At 40.3% G+C, this 25,270-nt stretch overlaps 1 protein-coding gene across 1 annotated transcript in view; it reads left to right on the top strand.

Annotated features, from left to right (window-relative positions):
- Positions 1-1,063: 1,063 nt before the first annotated feature.
- The window catches only part of Ccdc192 (coiled-coil domain containing 192), a 193,212-nt gene continuing 169,005 nt past the window's right edge, over positions 1,064-25,270 (top strand). The window contains exons 1-2 of the mRNA XM_034518367.2: positions 1,064-1,236; positions 5,176-5,227. Of these exons, the coding sequence (XP_034374258.2) occupies positions 1,142-1,236; positions 5,176-5,227 (147 nt within the window). The 5' untranslated portion in view covers positions 1,064-1,141. The remainder of the gene's footprint in view (positions 1,237-5,175; positions 5,228-25,270) is intronic.

Below are 25,270 nucleotides of genomic sequence, written 5' to 3'. Positions count from 1 at the left end.
TTTTTATCAGCCAGACATACAATAAGATTAATAAACATTATAAATAGTTAGTGCTCACGGTGCCTCTCGTTAACCATTTCTGAGTTGACCTTCCTTTCATAAAATGTTATGAACCATCTTCTACATGTGAGCTTTAGCCCATGTCGCTAAAGTGCATGGAACTGTAGCCTACTATGTGGGTTTTAATGAAATGAGATACAGGAAACACCAGGATGTTAGACCTGTAAGAGACCAAAACAGTTCAAGTGGTACCTTTGAAAATAAGAAAGCCCAAGTATAAGGTAAGGTGATGTATTTCTGATCCCACAAAGGCTGCAAGGCAGTTGTAATGCCAACTGTAGTCCAGAACCACACACAGTTAGTGTTGGCTTCTCTACCTGGCCCACCAAGTACTCAATTCATATTCCTTTAATTCTTAGGGTTGAAAAAATTGTTTTCATCCTAACTAGTTTATTTTGGCATGAGCCATGTGAGTAGTTTGAGTTCAGAACACAAATAAAAAACTCAGGGGCGTTTCTTAACCATATACCACAGGGTCCTTATGTGTCATCCTATGGAAGCTAGAAATGGGGGCTGCCAGAACCTCCATCAAAAGCTGCAGCAACTGTCTGGGAGAAAACTGCAGCGACAGGTATCTTCTAAGAAACAATAAGGAAGGACTGCAGATATGTTGGGACAGGAACCACACATCATCAAATGTATTACCTGCTCAAGCCTGTGTTAGGGAGCTTGAATGCATAACTGTGTCAGCTGGGATCCCCTCTGTGAAGACACAGGGACAGCAGATTAGCATAGCATAAACCAATCTGTTTCTGAGTGTGCTGCTCTGTCAGACAGCAGAGGGACAACTGCCTCCTTGGCATTAGATCTGGATTTTAAATATCTGCTCTAAGCATTAATCCAGCGCTCCTCTTAAGCTTTGAGTCGATTTCCAGAAATGATGGCACTGTGACGTTTCTCCATCTGTCCTCATGCCTGCGTGTGATTTGTGAGATGTTTTGAGGGAAGCCTGTGGCTCTGTAATGGATTCTTTTTAGCTTCGGGCAGTTAACTGTCATTGTAGTTGCCTAGCAACAATGGACAGCAGAGCAGCACCGGGGATTCCGAAACTCTAAGGAATGAGGTTAGTTGGTGTCTGTCCATGGACAGAGGATCTCAATGGGCCTGCCTTGAGATGGGAGGATGTCACAGCAAGAAAGTTGTAATCCCAGATATTGAGACCTCAGCGAGATGCAGGTGAGTCCTAAGCTCCTTCTGTCCAAAATTAATCCATGGAAATTTCTGGATAAAACAACCTTCACTTCATACTTCAAAGATGACCTTTCTTTAAAGTCTTGGAGAAAACATCAAAGGAACTTTTTTCTTTCCTGGTAAGTGACCTTTTTCTGTGAATGATTGTGTCTTGCCAGATCACAGGGCAAGGCCTGACAAATGAGAGATCTCAACAAGTGTTTGTCAAATGAGTAAAAATGTTCTTCATGTACATTTCTCAGAACCATACACTCACCCATCCCAAGTGTGGGAATAGGGGTGCTGAACCAGACAGCCCTCTTTTCAGAGCCACAGAAAAACAGTGATGCTATCCCCACCCTCCTCTCACAATGTGCAGGATATACCATGCTGGGGCATTCCCCCTAAACCTGTTCTCCAAATAAACAATGCCAACTAGCCCCAACCACGGGAATGAACGTAGAGATGACCTCTATAATCGATCTGCAGTCAATCGCTGGAAAACTTGCATATGAGCTCAATACACATTTTCCCCTTCAAATATGAAAATAGCTTCCATTTAGAACTTCCTTTCCTATCTTGAGTGAGATAATTGGGCCCCTTTTGTAGAAGAAGTTGTCACCTGGAGGGCAGTTTCTTGTGTGGGATGGTCACATATAGCCCTGGTTTCTACCTTGCTTGGCTCTAAGCTACGTCTACATTTTAGTGAATATGTGAGCTTTGCTTTTGACATTAGATCAAAGGTCCATGACTAGTACAGAAAACTCATTTATCTCTCACAGTTTAATGTAAAGATCTTGTTTCTATTTGTAATCTATGAACCTCAGAAGATTCACGGCCTCGTTTTTTTTCCTATTTTGAAACAATGAAACTTGGCCAACATCCATTTTCTCTTAATTTGCCTTACAAAATTATCGAGTGGATTGATATTTGGACATGCAGGCAATTAAAAAAGGTGAACATAGTGTTCTAAATGGAGGCGAAATGTTCTGTGATTATCAACTGTGACATGAATAGCCCAGTGTGAAGCAACAGTGATGCCTAGAGCAAGGCAGGACACAGTTTTCATTGTCAAGTGTACTGTGGGCTCTTGTTCTACTACACAGAGCCTGTGTGGGATGCAGGTACCAAGCAGGGCTTGTAAGGCAGGGGTGCCCTCCTGTAGTTCTTGATCCTGAGATGAGTTCAGAGTAGCATTCTCTCTTCTGAGCATGTATGAACTGGTCTCCTAATTATGCTTGTCATTTTCCTTTCTCCTCTTCCCATGCCCTTAAGACAAACCCTCTTCATCCTCTTCACAAACCATATGAGAACTTGACTCTATTTCTCTAAACAAAGGAGGGTTAGACTCTGGGATGCTACAAATCCAAGGACCAAAACAAGCACCTTCCCAGCACCCCTATCTCCTGTAAGAACAGGGTGCTCACCAGCAGTGCTGCCAAACCATTTGTGTTGAAATCAGGTATTCACACAGCCATAAAGTAAAAGGCATGGGGGAAAGCCTAGCAGTCACATGTTATTAAATGCAAAGATTTATGCTGCAGTAAGGCATTGAGAGAAGACAAACCTCTTCCAGCCTCACGTGATATCACTGCACTCCATGTGCCACAGATGTTTAATAAAGCTTCTTCGTTTTTCCATAAATCCTAAAGCAAGAAAACACTGTGACAAAATCAGGCTCAGAAATATATTTGTTAATTCCTCCTAGTTTTATTTCAAGGTTAAGAAATTGGCATTCTGGAGCTTTGTTTAATTATTATATGTGTCTCCAATGTGTATGCTGAGTTGCTATGGTTACTCTGGGGCCGTGACTCATGGCCTTTAGATGTTATTGTCAGGTGGCCAAGGCTCTCTTTTTTGAAGTCAGTAGTTTTGTTTTATGCTTTATTAAAATTGCGTGGGTTTTGTTGTGCATGCATGGCTTATCTAAGTAAGCCAGTTGGGTATGTTATAATCACAGAAGCTGAACATGCTATTATATAAATAAAGTATAGCCCTTGTTCCCTATAAAAGTGTCACTGAGAGATTAAAAAACACAGACACACAATTATATACACAGTCAAACATACTGAGGGCTATAAGAGAGAGATGCCTAAAAACTACTTGTGAAATACAGAGGGTCCAAGATGTTTCTGGAAGAAGTAGCATTGAGGGTGGTATAAAGAAGTGACAAACCTTCGGCAAGATAAAAGAATTCAAGGAATTTATTAAGAAGAAATGATTGAAGCAATACTCTGAATCATAATATAGTTCACAAGAACATCAGCTGTGTGAGGCATACCAATCAAAGATGAAAAGTTAGATCATTAAAACCTAGATCATTAAAGTCATTCAATGCTACATGTTGATTTTCCCAACAATTATAACCAAGAGGTTACTTTTCATTCTATGAGAAAGAGGAACTGTCTGAAAGGAAGCACCAGAACACCATAGTTTACTAGTGTATCTATGATTCAAGGAAAGCAATTACGTTTTCGAGAACTCGTGTCGTCTTCCATTAAGTGAAAATTGGATTACTTTCACTCATTAATCACTGATTGCTTTGTGAGCCTTTTTTAAGTGGTTCTGATGTCATTGAGAAGTTAGAAAAGTAAGCTGTAAATATTCACATACATGTGAAAATGAAAAAAATATTTATTTCTTAGGATAGAAGTTGAGTAGGTAGAGTGCTTTAAAGGAAGGCTGTAAGCGATTGAATGTGCTAACTCTGAAATTCATTGAAACACTCATCTACTCATTGATTCTTTCAGTGTTAGCCCTTCCAGTCTTCAGGATGCTAAATACTGGAGCTGGAAGGCCACGCCATGGGCTCATCCATTGGTCAGCATGTGCAGGGTTCTAAAGTTAATCCCCAATACTTGAACACACATAGAAGTTGTTGTGGATATAGTAACAAAGACAAGAGGGAAAGATGTCCTATACATTTAAGGAATGCACCTGGTCAGTTGTTACGACACATACGTATAATAAATAAGTGAACTCTATAGAACACCAGAAAATAGTGATAGCAGCAGGGAAAAGTCAGGAGCAGTGATTATAAGCAGTCAGGAGCTTTGATTATAAGTCAGACATATATGGTAGGTCTGTGGAGAAGATGGCATTTGGACAGAGACAAGGAGAGAACAAGGAAGGAAAGAACAGTAAGTCAGATAGGTTTATGTGTATTCCTAAGGTTTTGGGATGCCCTGGGAGTCAGGCGAAAACAATATTTCCAGGATGAAGAAGTGATGGATCCTGTCAAAAGCTGTTAAGGTGAATCACCACAGGACCAGTGCAGATAGCAATGAGGGGTGCCCTGGGGATGCCTCACGTTCCATGGAGTGGTACTAGAGAAAGCCTGGCAAAAGGAGTGGCTTTAACAAAAGATGAGGAGGAGTGGAACTGGGGCCATAGTTTTTGTCATGAAGTGTGTTAGAGGACTCAAGCAGAAACTCAAAAAGCCAAGGAGGCTCAAGCTGAAACAAACAACATATCTGTAATCCTGGGATTGGACTGGGGAAAAAAGAGGAGATGAAAGGAGGGAGGGAGCAGAGGAGAGGAAGGGAGGGATGACCGCCCTGCCTGCTTTTCACAGAGGGCATGCACTTCCCACACTTCCCTCCCTTTTCTTTTTTGAGTTGAAAGAGGAAATTTTGCAGGATTTCAGAACACATTGTACCACTGTTCAGTCTGCTTATTCTCAAGAGAGCCTTTAAAGGCTGTTTCATCTTCCACCTAAAGTTAATGTTCTGTTACCTTTACTTCCTTGTGAAATGTCCAGAATATTTATGGGAAATTCTCTCTCTCTCTCTCTCTCTCTCTCTCTCTCTCTCTCTCTCTCTCTCTCTCTCTGTGTGTGTGTGTGTGTGTGTGTGTATTTGTGTATTTGTGCGTACTGTGTGTGTAGCTGCCTAAACTAAAATTTTGGAGTTCTAAACTCTTATTCCTTTTCCCCATGTCATCCAGGTCGATGCTTGGAAGTTATCAGTCAGATAGTCAGCCACAAAAGAGACCATCGGTAAGAAATAAACTTTGCCTGTTTTGTTTTCTGTAAGAAAAAAAAACAACACAATGCAACTTAATATCGAGGTTTTCTTGATAGAGTTTAGTTTTCACATCCTCTTAGTAAATATTTTTTAAACAAACAGTGAACCATTCTTTCTCGAGTAGGATAGTGAAGGAAGGGGAAGGGGTGTCTGGCCGAAGGGAAGTGGGAAGGGATGTCAGATAAGAGTGATGTGGCGTAGCCTTTCCCATCTTAACACATCATTGATGTCACATTGTTCTTTGTGGCCCTAGGATAGCTTAGACTTCCTGAGCTATTTCATTTGTTTATATCTACAGACATTCTGGAGTTGAGACATGATATAAATCCAGCAGAGCATAGTATTTGGCTTAGTTAAGCTTGGGTTTAAAATACAGTTGATTCCAGACACATCCAGTTAGGGTCTCTTTCAAGGTAATTGAAATAACGGACTCTGGCCTCTGAGGTTTCTCATAGTTCTATCATGTTTTGGGACCACTGTGAGCCCTCCTTCCCCAAACCCACTGTGTCTCTCTGGCCTGTGAAGAAATCTAGGTGGTCATTGAGCCAGGTGAAGCTCAAAGCTGGAGGGTATAGGGACTATTTTTTCTCCAAGTGTAAAAGTTTTCCTAAGTTTCCCTCAGCCTCCCTTGGTTCACTTTTAGGACTTTGTAGACTCGACCCAAAGGCATTTCTTAAACTATCTGAGATCTGAGTTACAAGAGAATGGTACACTGTACATAGTTATAAAACTAGGATTCACAACACAGATCCGGGTCCATGGTTTCCTCTTTAAGCTATATGGTTGCAGGTGATTCCTCTAAGCTCTGTGTGCCTCACTTTTCACCCACACAACTGACGATGATGCGGCTTGAGTAATCAACTTTAGGTGAGATGGTCAGGATCCAAGAACAGCTTGGATAGGACCTAGAAACACAGGAGGATGCTACTTCACTGACAGCTCTCAGTGGGCTCCCCTGTGCATCAGAGGCTGTTCTCAGTGGGCTCCCCTGTGCATCAGGACAATGGTCTCAGTGTGCTCTCATGTGCATCAGGAGGTTGGTCTCTCCCTGGCATCATGGGTTAGAACAGTTTGTTTGATATATATCCAGGATATCACCTTTTCACAAGTAATTTAGTTCAGAAAATATGCTAACCTCTCTGGCTGGAGAGATGGCTCAGTGATAAAAGGCACTTGCTACTCTTGGAGAAGACCCAATTTCAGTTCCCAGCACCTACATGGTAGCTTATAACCATCAGTAACTCCAGTTCCAGAGGATTTTCCGGCCTTTGTGGGCACCAGGAATATACATGGTGCACACATATAGACTAAGCATTAAAATACATAAGATAAAATAAATGTATATTTTAACAACAGAATTAACACACCTCTACTCTTTAGTATAGTTTTAGTGCTAGACAAACTGAACATACCTCTCAAATCCATGAACCATTTTCAGACAGAAGATTTTTGTTAGAAAAAAATGTTAAGTAGAGACTTACTTAAACAATTCAACTTTTAAATGGTTGTAACTTAAAAATGTAGCTATCTACATTGCTTTTGGGGGGAGGGAATTAGGTAGGAAAAACTAATAATGAGTTTTTATTTTATATAATGAAGCTATTTGTGAATACATGGTCTGAAAATTGACTCTCCCATTACCTTTCTATTTGAGGGCAACCTCTAAGTCTGAGAAATGGGACACTTCATGGCCCCAGTGTCTGTAAACACTGACCTTGCTTCTCAGTGTGTCTATCCATCAATATCTTCTTGGTAGCATCCACACCGACAAGGACAGTGACCATAATAGGATTCTGCCTGGGGCTTCCAATTAGCTTCCCAGAGTTAATAATCCAACCCTTTCCAATTTACAGTTGACATGATTTGGATGTCTGGTTCTTGGAGCTATGTTTTCCTTCCTGTGTTTTTTTACATCTCTAGAGAATTTCAGTTAGCTGGAGGAAGTCAGGCTCAGAGACCTCAGAGGCCATGGTGTGTACGCATGCTGCCCCCTCTTCCACACAGTCCTGTTAAGTCATGGAAATTTTAAGGCAGAGAGCCTTAGAGCACAATGTCCCATGAGGGACCAAATCCCAGGTGACATTTAGATGTCTCTCTTAAATCATTAGTTTTAGTTCGGGCAGAGAAAATTTGGGGGCTGGGGGGTAATGAAGAATGAAATCTGCTTCAGTTGTGTGAGGACCTCTTGGCTACATGGGCATATTGGCACACAGTCTGTCTGTCACACTTGTTAAGCTGTGAGTTATTAAAGGGATCGACTTTATTAGTCTCAATAAATCTGTAACCAAATTTCAAACATCTAAAGGACTCTCCGTTAGTATCATTTGAAGTAAAAATTATAGGCTGAGGTACAGGGATAAAGCAGAATGTGTCTCCTCAAATTCTTACAGCAGCATACGAGTGGGGCCCAAAAGGCCTTTCTTCTCTTTGATATTAACCATGATATTAACCATGAAGAAGCTGTGACTGAGGGAGGATGGAAGAGCTTCCAGCTCTGAACGATAAAGTTAAAGGTGCTCACATTTGGTAGGGACATTATAGAACAATCTGATGAGGCCTAGGTATTTCAAGGGGACCTGGAGACCCCCACTATTCTCATACTATTCCTGTGAACCAGTTCGAGAATCAAGATATTACTTGAACTATTGTCTTTGTTTTGTTTTACCATTCTCTGGCAGAGAACACCAGTGTGTATCATCTTATTTAAAGCTGTTCAGGAAATAAAAATTCTATTATACAGAGGATTGGCCTGAAAATGATCAGATTGCTCTCCCTGAGTCAGACTTGAGAATCCCAGCAATGGGGAATACTGATGCCCCTGGTTACAAGGGGACAAGCACACAAAAGCAAGAATATGGCTATGGGTTAGGCACCCTAAATTTATCCCAAAGCTATTCACTTCCCAGCTGTGATTTCACACTTCTTGGTGTAATAGCTTCATTAAAGAACCATGAGTTTAGTACCAAAGATACAAACATTCTCTGGGGTTTTTAATTTCCATGGTTGGGTTTACAAGATGGCTGGAAGTTAGCTAAATGAAGTCACATTTTATAAAGTGAAGATGGAGAGAGATACTATAAGTTGTGTGATATCGTTGGCTCTTCTCTTCCTATAGCAGCAGGTGTGAGGGGCAGATTTCCACTTTCTCCACATTTTCACTTTTTAAGATGGGCTTTTAGAAGATCCCTTCCTTTGAAGAGCAGAAGTTCAAATCATTAATGAATCAAGGTGTCAACAGGCCACTGCACTTTAAAGGAGAATTTCAAGGGATTACAAAGCCCTTTCATTCTTCAAATGAGAGCAACACAGACCTGTATTTCTATGTATATTTAAATAGAAAGATTTGCCGGGGGTTCTAGAAAATAGGTTAGATTTAAAAGTTCACCACTTTGGTAAGGAAAACGTAATTACTCAGAACACTTGCTCTGCTTGACTCCTTCCTCCCTTCCTCCCTTCCTCCCTTCCTGCCTTCCAGCTTCTCTTCCAGAGTCAAATACACAAGCTCTGTTACACAATTAGTCATGGGAAGCCATCCTTTAGTCTAATAGAGCTATCCATCAATACTAAAACTTTGTGTCCAGTAGAATACCCCCCACAAACACAGCCCTCCAGTCTTTCCCCTGAGCTTCAAATACAGGGAGTCAAAAAGTTGGTACCTTTTGCATCAGCCTCTTTGACTCAGAAAAAAAAAAAAAGTCCACTTACATTTACTTCAGTATGCCAGCAGTTCATTCTCACTGGGGAATCAGATTCCTTTGTATGGGATACACATCTGTGTTTATCTTCTTGTCTGTTGACTGACATTCAGGTTATTTCCAGGTCTGGGTTCTTACAAATGAACCTGGGGGTGTTCGTGGTTGGGTCTTTGTATGCACATGTGGTTCCATTTCTTTTGGGTTAACTCCGAGCACTGGACTGGTTGAATCATATGGTAAGCGTTCCAGTTGTTGTATGGAAATGATTTGTGCCCTCTTTTGTAAATACCTTGGGGTGGAATGGTTGAGTCATATGATATAGGTCTGACTTATTCTGTTTAATTGCTAAATTGTTTTACAAAGCAGTCATTGGCATTTTTACACCTTTTGCAGAGGCATGAGAAATTTCAGTTCCTATACATTATTTCTAAACCTGGTAAGATAGCCCTTTTAATTTTATTTATTTTTTTCTGATATTATAATTATACCTCATTGTGGCTTTCGATCTGCATTTCCTTACATAACAAGTAATACCAAGCATTTTACACAGATCTGTCACTTTTTTCTGATACTTACATGTTTTGTTCACTTGTGTGTTGTATTGCTTATTTCTTATTATTTGGTGTTGAGAGTTCCTTTGAAAATAGATTTGGGGTTAAAGTAATTTTTTTTTTATCTTATTCTGACAGCACTTTCCTCTGTCTTTGTTCTCTTTGTTCAGCTAATGGTGTTTTGAGGAGAGCAGAAGTTTTCAGTTTGGTGAAATCTAATTCAATAAGGGCTACTTTCATGGCTCGTGCTTTTGGCATCGTATCTAAGAAAGCTTTGCCCTAGGTCACAGATATTTGTTCCCAAGATTTTGTCTAAGAGTTTCATAGTTTTGGGTTTTATAATTAGGTCTACGATCCATTTTAAGTTCATTTGCCTGATAGCTGATTTTCTTTTCAGGAATTCACATCAATTGAATGTAGTTGCCTCAAGATGACACGCGGGGTGGGGGCGGGGGGCTTCCCATGATGACTTGGTGCAGGGCCTCTGAGCTGTGCCTGGGACCATTCACGAGACATGGCTGACTTGCCAGGCTGCCTTTAGAGATGAGCTGGTGCTCCATTGCCTTCCTTAGGATCTTCCTTCTACTGTGCTGCATCTGATCAGACCTCTGTGGCCAGATCTCTCTTTCCATCTCAGTTTTCTGACCTTAAAACAGTCACAGAATCAAAGTTAGTGGTCAGCTAATGAAGGAGGGTTTGTGACTGAGAATTCATAGGAAGAGCTAATGTGTGGACAAGAGGGAAATCGGGAAAAGAAACTAACATTTGACAGCCCCTTTGAGAAGTCTTTCTCAGTGTTTTAGTGTATAGCTTTGCAAATACTTTTTTTTTTTTTGTAAAAGAAAGTAAGATATTTCATTAAATAAGCTGGAATGATGTTCTTATATTCAATCTAAAATATTTTCCCACAAAAGAATGCAAATATGCAGAGAGTGAGAAAGGAGAGGGTGTACTAGTTAGGTTAGAGTTTTTGTTGTTGCTTGTTTGTGTTTTTTAGGACACAAACTAGAGCTACCTGAAAAAAACAGGACCCTCAACTGAGGAGTTGTCTTTATCAGATCGGCCTGTGGGCGTGGCTGTGGGGCATTTCTTGATTAATGATTGACAGGAGGGCTTGTGGTAGGGCCCAATTCACTGTCAGCAGAGTCATTCTGAACAGGTGGTGGCCATGTGTTATTTTAAGAAAGGTAGCTGAGCAAACAGTAAACAGTGTTCCTCCGTGGTCTGGGCTTGAGTTCCTTCCTGCTTCTAGAGCCTAGACTCTAGGTCCTTGCTTGAATGTGTTTATTCTCTGGCTCTCTTCACTGAGGGACTTATGACTGAGAGACATGTAAACTGAATAAACCACCTCCTCCCCAGGTTGATCCTGGTCAATGTTTTATCACAGCAACAAAACAAGCTATCAGAGGGTTAAGCATGGTGGAGAATGCTCTACATGTACGCTAACTCTTTGTAAAACAGTATCGTATGCCATATACAACTGTACAATAAACAGAAACAATGAAAACTTTCAAAAAAACTTCTTAAAATCACAAATAACACATAAAAATAAACCTCTACTTCTAGAAAAATTGAAGTAGGTGAGTATTATTTCCTTCCCAGTTCTTGAGAGTAAGATGCCAGTTGGAGTTTCTAGCCATTGCTCGTTCTACAGTAATTTGTGCCCTGAATTCTCACAATCTGAAAGTGGCTGACACTTAGCAAACTCTGGTGTCTCTAGCTCCAGTCCTGGCCCACACACTCACTTCACTTAATTGAATTTAAATTTTGTAGCCTGAATTCTATACAGGATATATTTCTGTAGCAATTTTTGATTTAGTAGAGCCTAGAAAATAAGCATAATTAATTATACTTTTATAAATGATAATTTAATCTTTGAGTTTACAGGAAAACAGATTAAAATGCCAATCGATTTTATTTTAATTTGATTGACATTGGGTTTGGAAACCACATCAATCACAAATGACTGATATTTTAATATTTTGTTTATCTAAATAAAGTATTTCTCCATCACAAAACACATCCGAAGTATCAGACAGAGGGGTTCAGAGTAGTTCTCAGGGGAACTCTGGGAGGATGCTTTGGCTAAGCACACACTTGCAGCAGCCACAGAAAAGAAGGGACAAATGTCTACAATGGGTGCTTCACCCATCAGTCAGCATAGCGCTTCTCCCACTGTAGTGGAGAATGAAATCACGTGGTCCAAAGTACTTTACAGGCTGAAGCAATGAGGTCATGTGAGGGGCCTGGGAGACATTTCTACAATGTTTGGGTGAATAGGTATTTTAACTCAATACAAAGAAAGATTTTAGGAACAGAATTAAACCTAAGAAAAGAAATGCTGTAAAGAGACAAAACAGAGAGAAAGAAAGGAAAGCATTGGCCTTCTCATTCGCACCCCATTTTAATAACAGGGTCTGTTTAACTTGGGAGTCAAGACTGGGAAAAAATACTTAGTTTAAAATGAAGCTGGACAAAGAACTGGAAAGGAGAAGATCTTTCCTAGGCCTTTGGGAATGCGGACCTATTTTATTTTTAATTTCTATGATAGAGTAGATGTATAAGAAAAAAAAAAGAGCCTGTCGTCACGCAAATGCCTTCTTTCATTTCTTAAAAATGTCAACAGGCAAAGAGATTTAAAAAGCATGTGTCTCAGGAACAGATTGTTTACACACAGAATGTTTTCCAGAATTCCCCCAGGAGGGTTCAAGGGAGTAAGGAATCTTTATAAATGGAAGCAGTTGATTGTCTGCAAAATTGTTCCACGAGGTGCCTATGACTTTTTCATTTGGTCCCTTCAAATGGTGAAAAGGTCCGAGTAACTGGGTACTATTTGGAGAAAGAACACTAGTGTTGTGAAGCTAATGTGTTATTTTCTATGACAGTGTCAATATTGAGACAGATGTATGAACAGAAGTAGGAGAGAGGTTAAATATCTGCTTCTTAGAGACTGAGGGTTCCTCTATGTTAACATTTTAGATAAGATCCAATTCCATGTCTGTGGTGGTTTGAATATGCTTGGCCCATAGGGAGTGGCTCTGTTAGGAGGTATGGCCTTGTTGGAGGGAGTATGTCACGGTGGGGATGGCCTTTGAAGCTCCACCCAGTGCACAAGAGTCAGTCTGCCCCTGGCTTTCTTTGGCTGAAGATGTAGAACTCTCAGCTCCTGCACCATGCCTGCCTGGATGCTGCCATGCTTCCCCCTCTCTCCTTGATGATTATGGACTTAACCTCTGAACCAATAAGCCAGCCTCAATTAAATGTTGTCCTTTATAAGAGTTGCCTTGGTTGTGGTGTCTCTTCACAGCAATGGAAACCCTAAGACAGTGTGTAACTTTCTCCTCTTCTGAAAGAGGCTGAATAAGGCAGATGTGTCCTTTAGGGGCCATAGAATCAATCGATTTGACTTGAGGAACACACTTTAATTGCTGAAGAAAATTAAAAAATTGGTAAAGATTTTCTCAAGAGGTGCTATCCTCCCAAAGCATTAGAACAGTTATCCACCCCTGTCCTCCCCAAAGGGATGAGTGGTCTTTTGGTGACTGTGCTCTCTGAAAGAGAGGTTGTGAGAGTTGGGGAGCCCTGAGGCAGACAGTTTAAGGATAACAGAGTTCAAGGGAATGCTTAGGTGGGGTTGCTTTCAGCCTCTGCAGCAGAGCTGAGCACATAGGCATAACATGTCTTAATAATTTAGTTAAATTGAAACTAGCTGCTGGTGATAACAGCCCGGGGCCTCTCGATGATAGCTGAGATGTTTACATTAGGTCAGCTCTCAGAGAAAATTGGTTACTTTAAAGTATGTTTGCTGATTCTGACTAGTCTGCTGTGTTATCTGTACTCAGCGAGGGCTAGAGAAATGAAAGGGCTCTCTGAGGCTGCTTAGTGGCTGGCTTCAAAGAGCTGACTTTCTTCCCAAAGCTGTGCATGAGTGAACACACAACGATGACAAGATAAGTTAGTTCATTTCTGAAAATTCCTTATCTCATTAAAGAAAAACATTACCATCTCCCACCAAATTGATCCATTTAAGGAGCAGTTAGAAATATTCACAATAAGCAATAGAAAGATTATTCGTGACCTGTATTGCAATATAGTATATGGGATTGGAAGATTGCTTCAGAGTTAAGTGCAACTGCTGCTCTTGCAGAGGACCTGGTTGGGTTCCCAGTGCCCACATCAGGTGGATCCCTGTGCCTCCATCTCCAGGGGATCCACAGAAAAATGATACCAAGCATGTACTTTCTTCACAAGGCTCCCACCCTCATGGTACTGAAGTCTGCTTTCTAAATGTCCATACTCACATTCTCAAGTTTCTACATACTGTGGAAAGTTCAATTAGTTAATTTTCATCCTCTGGGATTTTGTTCTTGACCTTATAAACTAAATATGCTTGATAAATACCTGAATTATATTCATCTGTGTATGTTATTGAATACCTAGATTCAATGTGCTCTTCAGTTAGGAAAACCCCCAAACTTTCTTGGTTGATTCATAACTTCATGCAAAGGGAAATTAAGCTGTAAGATATTTTTAAATTAAAGGTGATCTGATGGGACTTGAGGGGGTGAAGGTCTGTTTATTATTTGTTGCTTGGTTGGGTTTACTTGCCTTAAATGCTGTGTATCCGAAACGGCCTTCTTCCTGTAGGCGACAGACCTACTTATCATCTTTTTGCAGTAGGTCCCTGGGGACCAGGACCTGAATCCCATTGGGTCTCCTCTTCTGTGGGGAGTAGGTTTGGTTTCAACATGTGTTCTGAGGGTTTTTTTTTTTTTCCAGTGTTCATGTCAAAAATCTGGAGAAAGTTGCTCACAGTGATTTTCTTCCTTAAAGTGCAACTTGTCCTTCTGAGATGTCCGTGGTCCAAGCAGCAGAACTGGTTTGTGATTCAAAGCAAACAAAGTAAACTGTGCAGTGCATGCGGGTGGCTTTCCGATCACACAGGCTGTTACTGGAGAGCCAGGAAGCCATCACGGTTCTCTCCAGGAGCCACATCAGCCTTTCTTGTTCCTTTTCTCCCAGTCGTTCTTCAGCCATTCCCAAACTAATTTATGCCTTGGGGGGGGGGAATTAGATGCTTCTATAAAATAAAATTTAAACTGAGAACATTTCTTTGTGTCAAGTGAAAATTTTGACTTACACAAATGACTGATATTTTAATATTTTGTTTATTAAAAAGGTGGGAGAGTTCTATTTCCCACTCTCCTGGCAAAACGGAAAAATCCACATTCTTGTCCCCAGACAGCATGGATTGTCATTTGTTCTGTGTGAGAGTGCCCGTCTTTGTTTATTTTGTTTTGGTTTTAGAGCTATATTGCTTGTTTATTGATGCATGAGTTAAGGATATCCATTGAAAACTGTAGAAAACTATGATCTGCACACTCAATGTCTATTTCATGTATGTGATTAATTCCACTTTCAGCCTTAGTTTCTAAGCACACTACTACCCAGTAGAAACAAACTATAAGCTGTTCATGAAATTTAAACTCTTCTATTTTAAATTTCCTAATAAGCAACTTAAAACTCTAAAAGTTCAATTTTAATACATGATCCATCTTATTTAAATTAATATAGCCAAGTCTTTTAATGTCAACATGTAATAAAAATATTAATGAGATAAACTATATTCTTATATAATGGGCTAAGTTAACAGAACCTGGTGTATACTTTCTATTTACAACACATCTTGGTTCAAACTGAGCAGTTTCATGAGCTGAAGAGTCGCCTGTGGTTAGTGGCGTTGGGAATCGCTGACTGGTGTCAGGTGATGTGTACCTTCTACATTCATCCTCTGGGTTGTCTAAAAAGTTGGAAATGTTTTCTCTGGGTCTGTTTTCTTCTTTTGTGCAGAACTGATGAAAACATTCAGGATTTTTCACTATTCAGTGAAAACCAAAACAGACAATAGAATGATGTCACCTCTTTAATACCTTCCTGGAGACTCAAAGTACTGTAGTAGCAGAGAGGAACTGAAGGATGGCTTTAAACTCATTTCTATGAATTGCCTGTCTAGACTTCTCTACCATTCATGTTTTGGTCCCCGCTTGGTATATTTTTAAAGTCATATCGTTTACTTGTTGAGCATCTGGCTATGGTTCAGACAGTTACTTTCCCAAAAGTTGTACCTGGTAATCTTCCAAAATTGCTTTTAAATAAAATTCTTAAATTGTAGCAATAAACAATACAGAAAATGTACTTTAACAATACTGCAGTTCATCAGAAGCACATAAGCAATTCCAACTCTTGTTCTTTGTGTTATAAAAAAAAAATCAATGTTTTTGCTACCTTATAAATGTGTTTTTCATATAGTTGTTTACATAACTCTAGTAATGCAATTTAGTGGCTGTAGGATCAGACTGATAATTTAAAATACTTTTAGATTTATTTATTTTATTTTATTTTATGTGTATGAATGTTTTGCCTACTTGTATGTGTGTGTGTATGTATGTATGTATATGTGTGTATGTGTGTATGTATGTATGTATGTATGTGTGTGTGTGTTGTATGTATGCCTGACATCTGCAAAGGTCTGAAGAGGATGTCAGATCTAAACTGGAGTTACAGATGGTTGTGAGCCACTGTTGGAATTCTGGGAACTGAATATCAGTGCTCTGCAAGAACCACAAGTATTCCTTCAGACAAAAACTAATTTTTTACTAAAAACATAGACATACTTAGCCATTGTCTTTACCTGTAGACCATGTTCACTTATGCTTACATTTCTATATTTGCTGTGTCACTAATTTGAAAAGTCATAGCCAAAGGATCCAGCAAAACCCAGGCAATGTAGCATAATTGGTTAATCCTCAAACTTGTGAGATGCCCTTCATTGTTGATATTACGTAGACAATAATCAGCTCTGCAATTTGTATCATAGTTTAACTGTATGCAGGCAACGTGCTGTATATAAAAAAATAACTGAGCTCCAAGTGTTTAGTACCGAAGAAGGAACCGGTTCTTACGATTTATTTTATATAACAATCTAGGCAAGTTCGCTGCCACCAGCAGTTTGAGTGCAATTCCAGTTGCAATTGGGATAGCAGGAATGGTGGCGCTCTTTAGTGTAATGGTAAAATGCACACACACTTGTGCTAGCACATTTGGAGAGACCTAAATTGACCTTGGTTTTGTTCTCAGCAAAAGGACATAGCCTGCTCACTGTGGGTTTAATGGTTCCCGTTTGATGTGTGCTGTCTTTCTATAATAAATTCATGACCCCAGAAAATACCAGTCTGATAGACATGACATTAAGACCCTCACAGCCACCCTTGGCTTTCTCCTCTCTGTCTGTTACATTCTTCTAGTGGTCCACTTTGATTCTGCCGTGGCTTTAGCTTCCAGCCAGTTCTTTAGCCTCCACAGCCACACAGGCCCCCTTCCAGCCACAGTCCAATTCAGGTCCATCCTATCTGCATCTGCCTATCCCTGTGGTGTGGGTTCCAGAACACCAGAAAGGAAATTCCTCTTGAGTATTTTAAAATAATTAACAATGATGTAAAATAATTCCTGGGATGACCAAATAGCAAAACGTCTCCAACACAGGAAGAGTACGCTCACTAAGATTCCTAATTATCTTAAATTCAAAAAAAAGTACCAAAGGACCTGTTTGGGGGAAAAAAAAACCTGCAAGACAGAATTAACTAAGATTCCTAATTATCTTAAATTCAAAAAAAAAGTACCAAAGGACCTGTTTGGGAAAAAAAAACCCTGCAAGACAGAATTAACTTCGTTTCTCTGAACAAATATATGGAAGCTTTGTTCTTTGTAATACTGCAGAGTCATGAAGCCTCAATTTTTTACAAATGTAACTGTTCAAAAAAGAGACAAAGTTCTAATTGGGACCCTTGAACTCTTTGACACGTGAAAGCTGGGATCACATTAATTAAAGAGCAACAGAGGGGGTGGAGAGGATGCCGAAGCTTCTTTTTAAAATAACATTTCTTCTTCTCCTTGTGCATGCATTTCTATCTCGCCCAATAGCTTTTTCCAAGTTGTCTCTACAAAATTTCCTCAAAATCCTTGCTCCTTTGGCCCTGCACCACTGTTTACTGACTCTTCCCTTTCTGACCTTAGAAGGCCCACAGAGCAAGTCATAAAGAAACAAAGTGAAACAAAACATTAAAACTGGGTGAGACTCTAGCTGGTTGGCAGGCGAAGAGCCAGGCTATGTCTTCCAGTCTGCAGTGCTAAGTATTTGCTCTTAAATTGTTCTTTGTCCTTGCTGGCCAGGGAGAGTCAGATCACATAGGCCCCGGGTGTCAAGGCCACCCCTTTCTGAGAATGTGTGGCCCTTACAATCTTCTCCCAGCCTCTCCCGGAGCTGCGAGCTCCCAGAAGCTACACCAGAGAAAAACAAGCCTCAGAGCCTTTACTGTTAACAGTTACCATATTCTTACCACTGTGGATCATCATGAAAGTCCTTGCCTGGAGTTACTGCCTCTATTTTCATAGATGAAGAAATGGGACTTCAAATAATCAATTACCCACTTAACATTACACAAATAAGTGACACACATTTCAAATCCCTCACATTAGTCACATTTATCTTTGAAATCAATTGATAGTCTCTTTCTCCTTATGTTGGAGAGGAAAACGGGTTATTGAAGGTTACAGGTGTTCCAAAAGCTCTTCAGGACGAGTCAGGTCTGATAACAACCCTGTGACTGCTGCCACTAGGCTGGGACCCAGGCATTGCTTGTCACTTTACCTGAGTGTGAAATACACCTGCAATTCTGACACCATGGCAGCTTCTGGAAGCAGCATGGCACTGCCTACCTGGCCAGCTTCTAGTCTACCTGGGGTCTTTTTACATCACTGCCATCCACACTGGAGTCTTAAGATGTTGTGTTTGACTGGTAGAGTCCAAGTCGCCCGCCTACACCTTGGCTGCCAAAGAAAGTTAAGAGTTCTTAACTTCTACACTAGAGACCTAGAATTAGTAAGACAAGAAACTCTCCAGACACAAAGAGACCAAAGCCAGCAGAGCAGCCAGGCAGATGGCTGCACTGAGCTAAGGTTGGATGAATGGTATAGCTCCCTTCACAGGTGAGGGATCCGAGCCTCACTAAGTAGCTGCAGTTGTGTATGCTGTACCTCCTCTCCTGTTAGGACATTGCCTGCATCTTAGAAGTAGTTGACTGGGAGACCTTAAAAGAAATGGAAATTTACAGGGAAAAAAAAAGAGTGCATGCGTCTGTCCTCTGCCTGCCTTATCCGTCTGGAATGTACTATGGAAATTATTGCCCTGCTTTTTATCTGATAGAAAAGGGTGCATAACCCATCTCTCCTTCTGATCTTTGTTAAAAATAAAGAGTTGTGCAGATGCCAGGATTGCAGGGAAATCTTTCTCATTAGACAGCAAGTTCAACTAAGGATTTCCTTGCTAGGTTTGGGGAACAGCCTTGTTGGAGTATAGAAGTTCTTATCCCTGCAGCTCACTGTTTTGAACATTTTTTTTAAACATTTATGTATTTATAATCTAACCACCGGGGGCAGAAACACATTTGTCACCACCCTGAACACTGTCAGTATACAAAATGTAGCAATAATTTACATAGCAAAAGTAACTGGCAAACCACAGGCATCTTGGGCAACACAGTTGCATCACCTCAACTATACTGTGGCCTGACAATTGTCCTTCCTGTCTGCGTGTCTATTTCCTCAAATAGTGATAGTTAGTAGTGGAATGAATTGCTGATTGATATGTCCAAGTACTCAATCTAAACTTTTGTGTGGTGTATGAAAAAGAGTCTGTTCCCAAATATTTTAACTGTCTAAAAAGCAAATTATAAATTTTGGGTAATTTTAATTAGAAAACTCAAAATTCATTTTCCCCAGAAAGCAGACTCCTTTGGCTTTTAAAATCTCTTCCTTTATAGTTTTATTGTGTTTTATCTTCTTTTCTCTAGTTGATTTTCACAACAGACATTTAAAGTAGGTATAAAGAAGAGTTGAATTTATTTTAATATAGACTTCTCATGCTGTGTGTTTTACAGGCTGGTCATATAGGACTATTTCTATTTTCCTCTTGAACTGTGTTAAAATATGTGCAGATTTTACCATTAAGATTATTTTGCATCAACTACTTTATCAGTGTAGATCATACCTCACACTGTTGCAAGTTTCCTGACATTTCTCATCATACAAAGTTGAATCTCCATTCTTATTTAACAACTCCCCGTTTCTCTCTGTCTCCTCTATATTTTAAAGAAATAAAAATAACTTTCATTAGCAGGATTGCCTTGCTTTGTTCTATTTCCCCCTTTTCATTGTGAAGTAAACCTATTCTCACTAGAAATATCTTTGGTCTGTAGCCAACAAGGTAAGTTGACATAGATAATTGGGAAGTTTTAGTTTTAAAACCAAGTTTGGTTTGGAAGGTGTGCTGTTTACTGAACAGAAAGGAAAAATTATTTTCTTCTTTTGAGTTTGAGCCATTTCCTGTTGAAGAAAAGATTATTTGTTTACTTACTTGAATCATTTGTAATGGAGGAAGGAAGAGCATATAGAACATGTTTGTCCAGAATTTGTATTTTATTTTATAAAGATAATAAAAAAAATACCCTGAATATTATAACCCTTCTAAACAACAGCTTCATAATAAATTCTGAAATTGCAGATGGAATTTATCTTAAAGTTATATGCATACATACATGTAAAAAAAGTATACATGTAAGTCATTCAACTGTGTGGACGTTTGATTAAAAAATTCATCAAATACTTTAAAAAGCTCATGAGGTTTTAAATCAAAATGGCAGAGCACTGTTGTTAGAGCACAGAGGAGACCTTGAAACAGACCTAATAGAACAGAATGTGTATCCAGGTGTCCTTGCCACCAGGTCCTTTTTGGGCGGATGTAAGGTATAGAAGGTGTGTAGTTTCCATGGTCCCTCCCACCACTATTGGACAAAGTCAATGTTACTTGAGATCAAACTGGAATATCCCAGGGCAGGTTAGAGTGGCCACTTACTGGTTTAAATTTTTTACAGTTTTTATTTTCTTGTTAATTTTTTTTGATATTATAATATATATTTTCTCTTCCCTTTCTTCCCTCCAAATCTCCCATAACTCTCTCTGATCACCTTCAAATTCATGTCTCTCCTTTCGTTGGTTGTTATTGCAAGCATATATGTGTCTGTATACACATGTCTATTCCTCAATATAACCTGCTCAGCCCATATGATGTTTCTTGTTGTTCTGGTCTGCACCCCACGTTTGGTGCCAGATGACCCGGCCCACACTGCCCCACATTTGGGGGACAAGTGCTCCGATCTGAGTCTTGTCTTGGTATGTGGCCCCAGACCTGGCTCCCAACAGGTCCCCCTTTTTAATTTTTTTCAAAAGGGAAGGCTGGGAAAACTTATGAAAACTGTTCCTGTTTTAGATTAAGACAAAAGACATCAGCCTTCCTTTCCCATCTTTGAATACTCAACAGCCATTTGGTTGAGCTCCTGTCTTAGGATGGTGAGGCTTCCCAGTTAGGGGCAAAGGTCTTGAGGTATTCTCTTACCTGTCATTGTTTAGTCCTCATCAGTCTCCATGACAGAAGTTTTAGAACCTCCTACTTCAAGCCTGTAATAATGGACCTGTGTGGGTTTCATTTGAATAGTGTCTATCTGTTGTCATACAAAAGCCATCAGTTTGTTGAACAGCATGGACCTGAGAGACAAGAGACTTAACAATGCCTGAATGGTTGGTATAAAAGCAATACTCTTTTTTAAGGGCAGCACACAATTCCCCCTGTTGGAGAAGTAAAAAGTCTAAGCCTTGTGCCAACAAATTGAATTAATAAAAGAAATTATACCAATGAAACCATTGAATTTGCATCAAAATTTTGTACCATCTAAGAAATTATAACTTCAGCTTAGTAACAATTATACAGATTTCTACCAATAGATTATGGCTGTGTAATCAATTTTAGCTCTTTCTCCCTGTTCCAATAAAACCATTACCTTTCCCTAGAAAGACAGCCTAATATTAACCACCTCAGTCCCCAAGCCCAGGGAGTTGGGGCGCCGACTTTTCATTAACTTCTTCAAGCTGAATATGGATGTTGAGATATTAGAAGAGGGGTGGGAGAAGGGTAAATTGATAAGCCTCTGATGTCTGTGTCTTAACTGCATCCAACTGAAAGTCCAGGACATCTGTAGTTGTAGGTGACAAGGAGATTCATTCACCAAGGCTGTGTATTCTGTAATATACAAATCTCAAAACAAATTTTAGTATCAAGATAATGTTTTGTTTGATTCTCTGGAATCTAGTCTTCTGGAGGCCTACCTCTGTCATGTCTGATCCATATAATTCTGGAAGATATAACTACTACCTTAATGACCTCTTTGGAAAACACATAGAAAAACCTTTTTTCTCAAATCAGCCTTTCCTTGAGCCAATAACCAGAAAAGCCTTTACATTGACCTTTTATCCAGAGGAAAAATATAACTACACAACTCAGAATCACACCCATTTTGAAAGTTAAATCAATCTAATACAACTTATTAACACTATCTTTCTGTTCGGCTCTCTGCCTAGAGCAGCCTTCTATTTACTTATCTGTCTGGCTCTCTTGACTCAGAGCAGCCTGCAGTTTACTCCTTGAGTCTTTAAAGCCCTTTTCATCTTTTCCTGATGACTTATTTCTTGCCCCATTTTTGTTACTATGACTTACTGGCAGGTTCCCGCAGTAATCACCTTTGTTTCACTTCTGAATTTTTTGTCGACCCTTCTTTCTTCTAGTAACGTCCCTCACTGGGTCTCTCATTCTTGCTGTCCCACATTGGGCATCAGATGCTCTGGTCTGCATCCCATGTTTGGTGCCAGATGACTGACCTGGCCCACACTGCCTCACATTTGGGGGCCAGGTGCTCCGGTCCAAGAAGCTCTGTCAACAGGGTCTAGCAAGAGAGAGTGGGGAGGAGCAAGAGACGCAAAGAATGGAGACAAGACAGAGAATCTGTTCAAGTCCCGTTTATTGAAAGGAAATCATGGGGATATATAAGCACAAGCAGGGGAATGCCGCTGAAGACACTTTACCACATGTGCCTAGCAGCTGGGGCACTAAACAACAAAACAAGATATGTGAGAAGACCAAGATGTTTATCAGAGTGTGCTCAGCTATTGTGGGCTGTGGAAAAACAAGTCTCTTGTCAGGATGTATGGCCCAAGACTTGGCTCCCAACAACTTGTATGCATGTTTTCAGGTGGGCTGTTTGGCATGTGATAACCAACTGGTATGTTCTTCCCTGGAGAAGCCAACTCTTCATCAAAGAGGGAAAACGAACACCACAAAGTACAGAGTAATATATTATAAATCAATATAAATGTGTTAATGTAACCACCAACTTTTTTCTTATTTTTATTTACAACTAAAGCCTGAATGAAATGTTTATATTCAGCAGAACCCCTATGGTGGTGACTCTGGTACCAACATCAGCCATGTCTGATTTGTTTTTAATTTCTTATTGTTTAACATAACTCTTGACAAATCTCAGCATTTTTAAAAAATGAATTTAGTTTTTTACTTATTCACTTACTGCCCCCTTCCAGTCACCCCCTCCCACAATTCTTTATTCCATTCCTCCTCTCCTCTTTCTCTTGAGTGAGTGGTGACCCCCTTGGGTATACCCTTACTCTGGCACATCAAATCTCTGCCAGGTGCTTCATCTCCCACTGAGCCCAGATAGAGTAACATAGCCTACAGTCAGGCAACAGTTTTAGGGACAGCCCCTACTCAACTGGTTCTGTACCCACATGAAGACCAAGCTGCACATCTGTTACTTAAGTGCAGGGAGGCCTAGGTCCATCCCATGTATGTTCTTTGGTTGGTGGCTCAGTCTATGAGAGCCCCAAGTGTCCAGGTTAGTTGACCCTGTTGGTCTTCCTGTGAAGTTCCTATCCCCTTAGGGACTGCAATCCTTTCTGAATTTGTTTAGTAAGAATCAGTGAGTTAAGATTTTGGCCATTATTTACAAGTTACTGGTGAAACTATGAAATGGCATCAACTCCTATGACATTTTTCTCTTAAATTAAAATGTGAGCCCATGGATCCATTGTTCTGTTACTCTCTGTTGACAATACTATAGACTTTTAGAAACAGTCTAACCTGATACAGAAGGAAAGGCTAACTTTTAGAAATGAGTTTCATTTGCTTTACGAGATACCAACTATCCTTCACTCTCTATCAGACGGCTTGATAGATATTACAGATCCACTTTGAACTGGTCCAGAAGCCTGAGGAACCATAATTCTAGATGAGCTATCTAATAAAGCATGCATTTCATAATTAACACCCATCAGATGAGTTGGGGAGAGTACCTCATATGCATTTCATAAAGCAGTGAGAGTGGCTACCTCAAAATAAGTAGGATGAGCTCTCACAGGGTTGCCAAACTTTTATTCCACCCACCCTAAGACAGCATACCAATCTGCAGCAGTTCCTGTATATTGTACCTTAACTTGGTTAAAGATGAAAGATGTTATCCATGGAAAGGGTAGGGGAGAGAGAAAGGAGAAAGATTATAATTTCAGAAGAGGTTGGGCTTCCTGGGGAAAGCCTCTGATTTGCTCCTGTCCTTTCCTTGTTGACAGCTGACACTTGACAGTGTGTTAGCACACGCCTAGCCCCGAGGCTGGCCTCAGAGAAGCAGAGATGAAGTTAGTTCCTGTTGAGCTGAAGTTTCTCAGCATATCTGGCTCTTTTCACCCCTGTTCCTCCCTCTCTCCCTTTTTCCAGGAAAAGCCATTTTCTCTACACCTGTCATTCAGGCTCTCTAGTCCTTTGGCTCCTTACCAAGGGAAAGGCAGAGGAAAAGAGGTGAGAAGGTCAGGCTATCTGTGCCACTGTCTCACAAAGTGGCAGAGACTGTGTTGTGTCCCTCACCTACAGCTTTCTGTCTAGATCCTTCTGTCATGCTCACTACCACCTCCTGCATCCCTGCTATAGGTCAGGAGAAGGCTAAGGCCACCTGCATATCTAGAACTTATCTGACCACTCTCTTTTGATGACTTTACACTGCCCACACCTTTAAACAATCCGTTTGCTTCATTTTCCTCAATCGCTGCCAGGAATTAACATTCTTAATTGAAACATGGAAAGTCAGCCACAGACAAATTAAGTCATACAGTCAGTTCAGGGAGAGAACATGACCTCCAAGCTGAGGAGCTGAATGCTCCCCAGACAATGCTGGTCAAGCTGCTTCCCTCACCCCCACCCGTACCTCCTACTCAGTCATGTTGATAGACACTTCCTGCTACCTCCAACTGTGGTTTGTTCGTCATGGTTTGAACTTTAATATCTTATCGGGCAGAGATAAGGCAACTCCAACGGAGACAAACATGGTTTCCCTGGAGAAGGTGATGAGATTTCCACTGTGAGTGAATTCTGATCATGAAAACCAAGAGTGAACAAATGACATAAAAGAGTCTGTAATTCAGGACTTGGAAATGAGTTGAGGAGGAGGTGTCAGCAGGGACAGACCTGAATCTGAAGGGAATCTGAGCAGAGAGCAGACAGTTAAGGACATAGAAGCCCCTGGTGTCTACCAAGCAGGGAGAAAAAGGTCAGAAAGTATCACTGAAGAGGTGAGATACCAAACAGGAAGCTTAACCACTAGAAACTCTTCCTAAAGAATCTCCAGTATGGATGGAAGTGACTATACTTCTGAGGAGGGGCCCTGCTGAGCACCTGGCATATTAGAAGTCTCAAATTTTAGAGGCACTGTCTCTAAAAATGAACTGGGCCAAAATCCTCTTCTATAAAGGTAGAATCCATGAC

This window comes from Arvicanthis niloticus, chromosome 14, assembly GCF_011762505.2.
Source record: "Arvicanthis niloticus isolate mArvNil1 chromosome 14, mArvNil1.pat.X, whole genome shotgun sequence".
NCBI lineage: Eukaryota > Metazoa > Chordata > Mammalia > Rodentia > Muridae > Arvicanthis > Arvicanthis niloticus.
The sequence above is the reverse complement of the archived record's forward strand: the minus strand, read 5'-3'. Positions and strand labels throughout refer to the sequence as shown.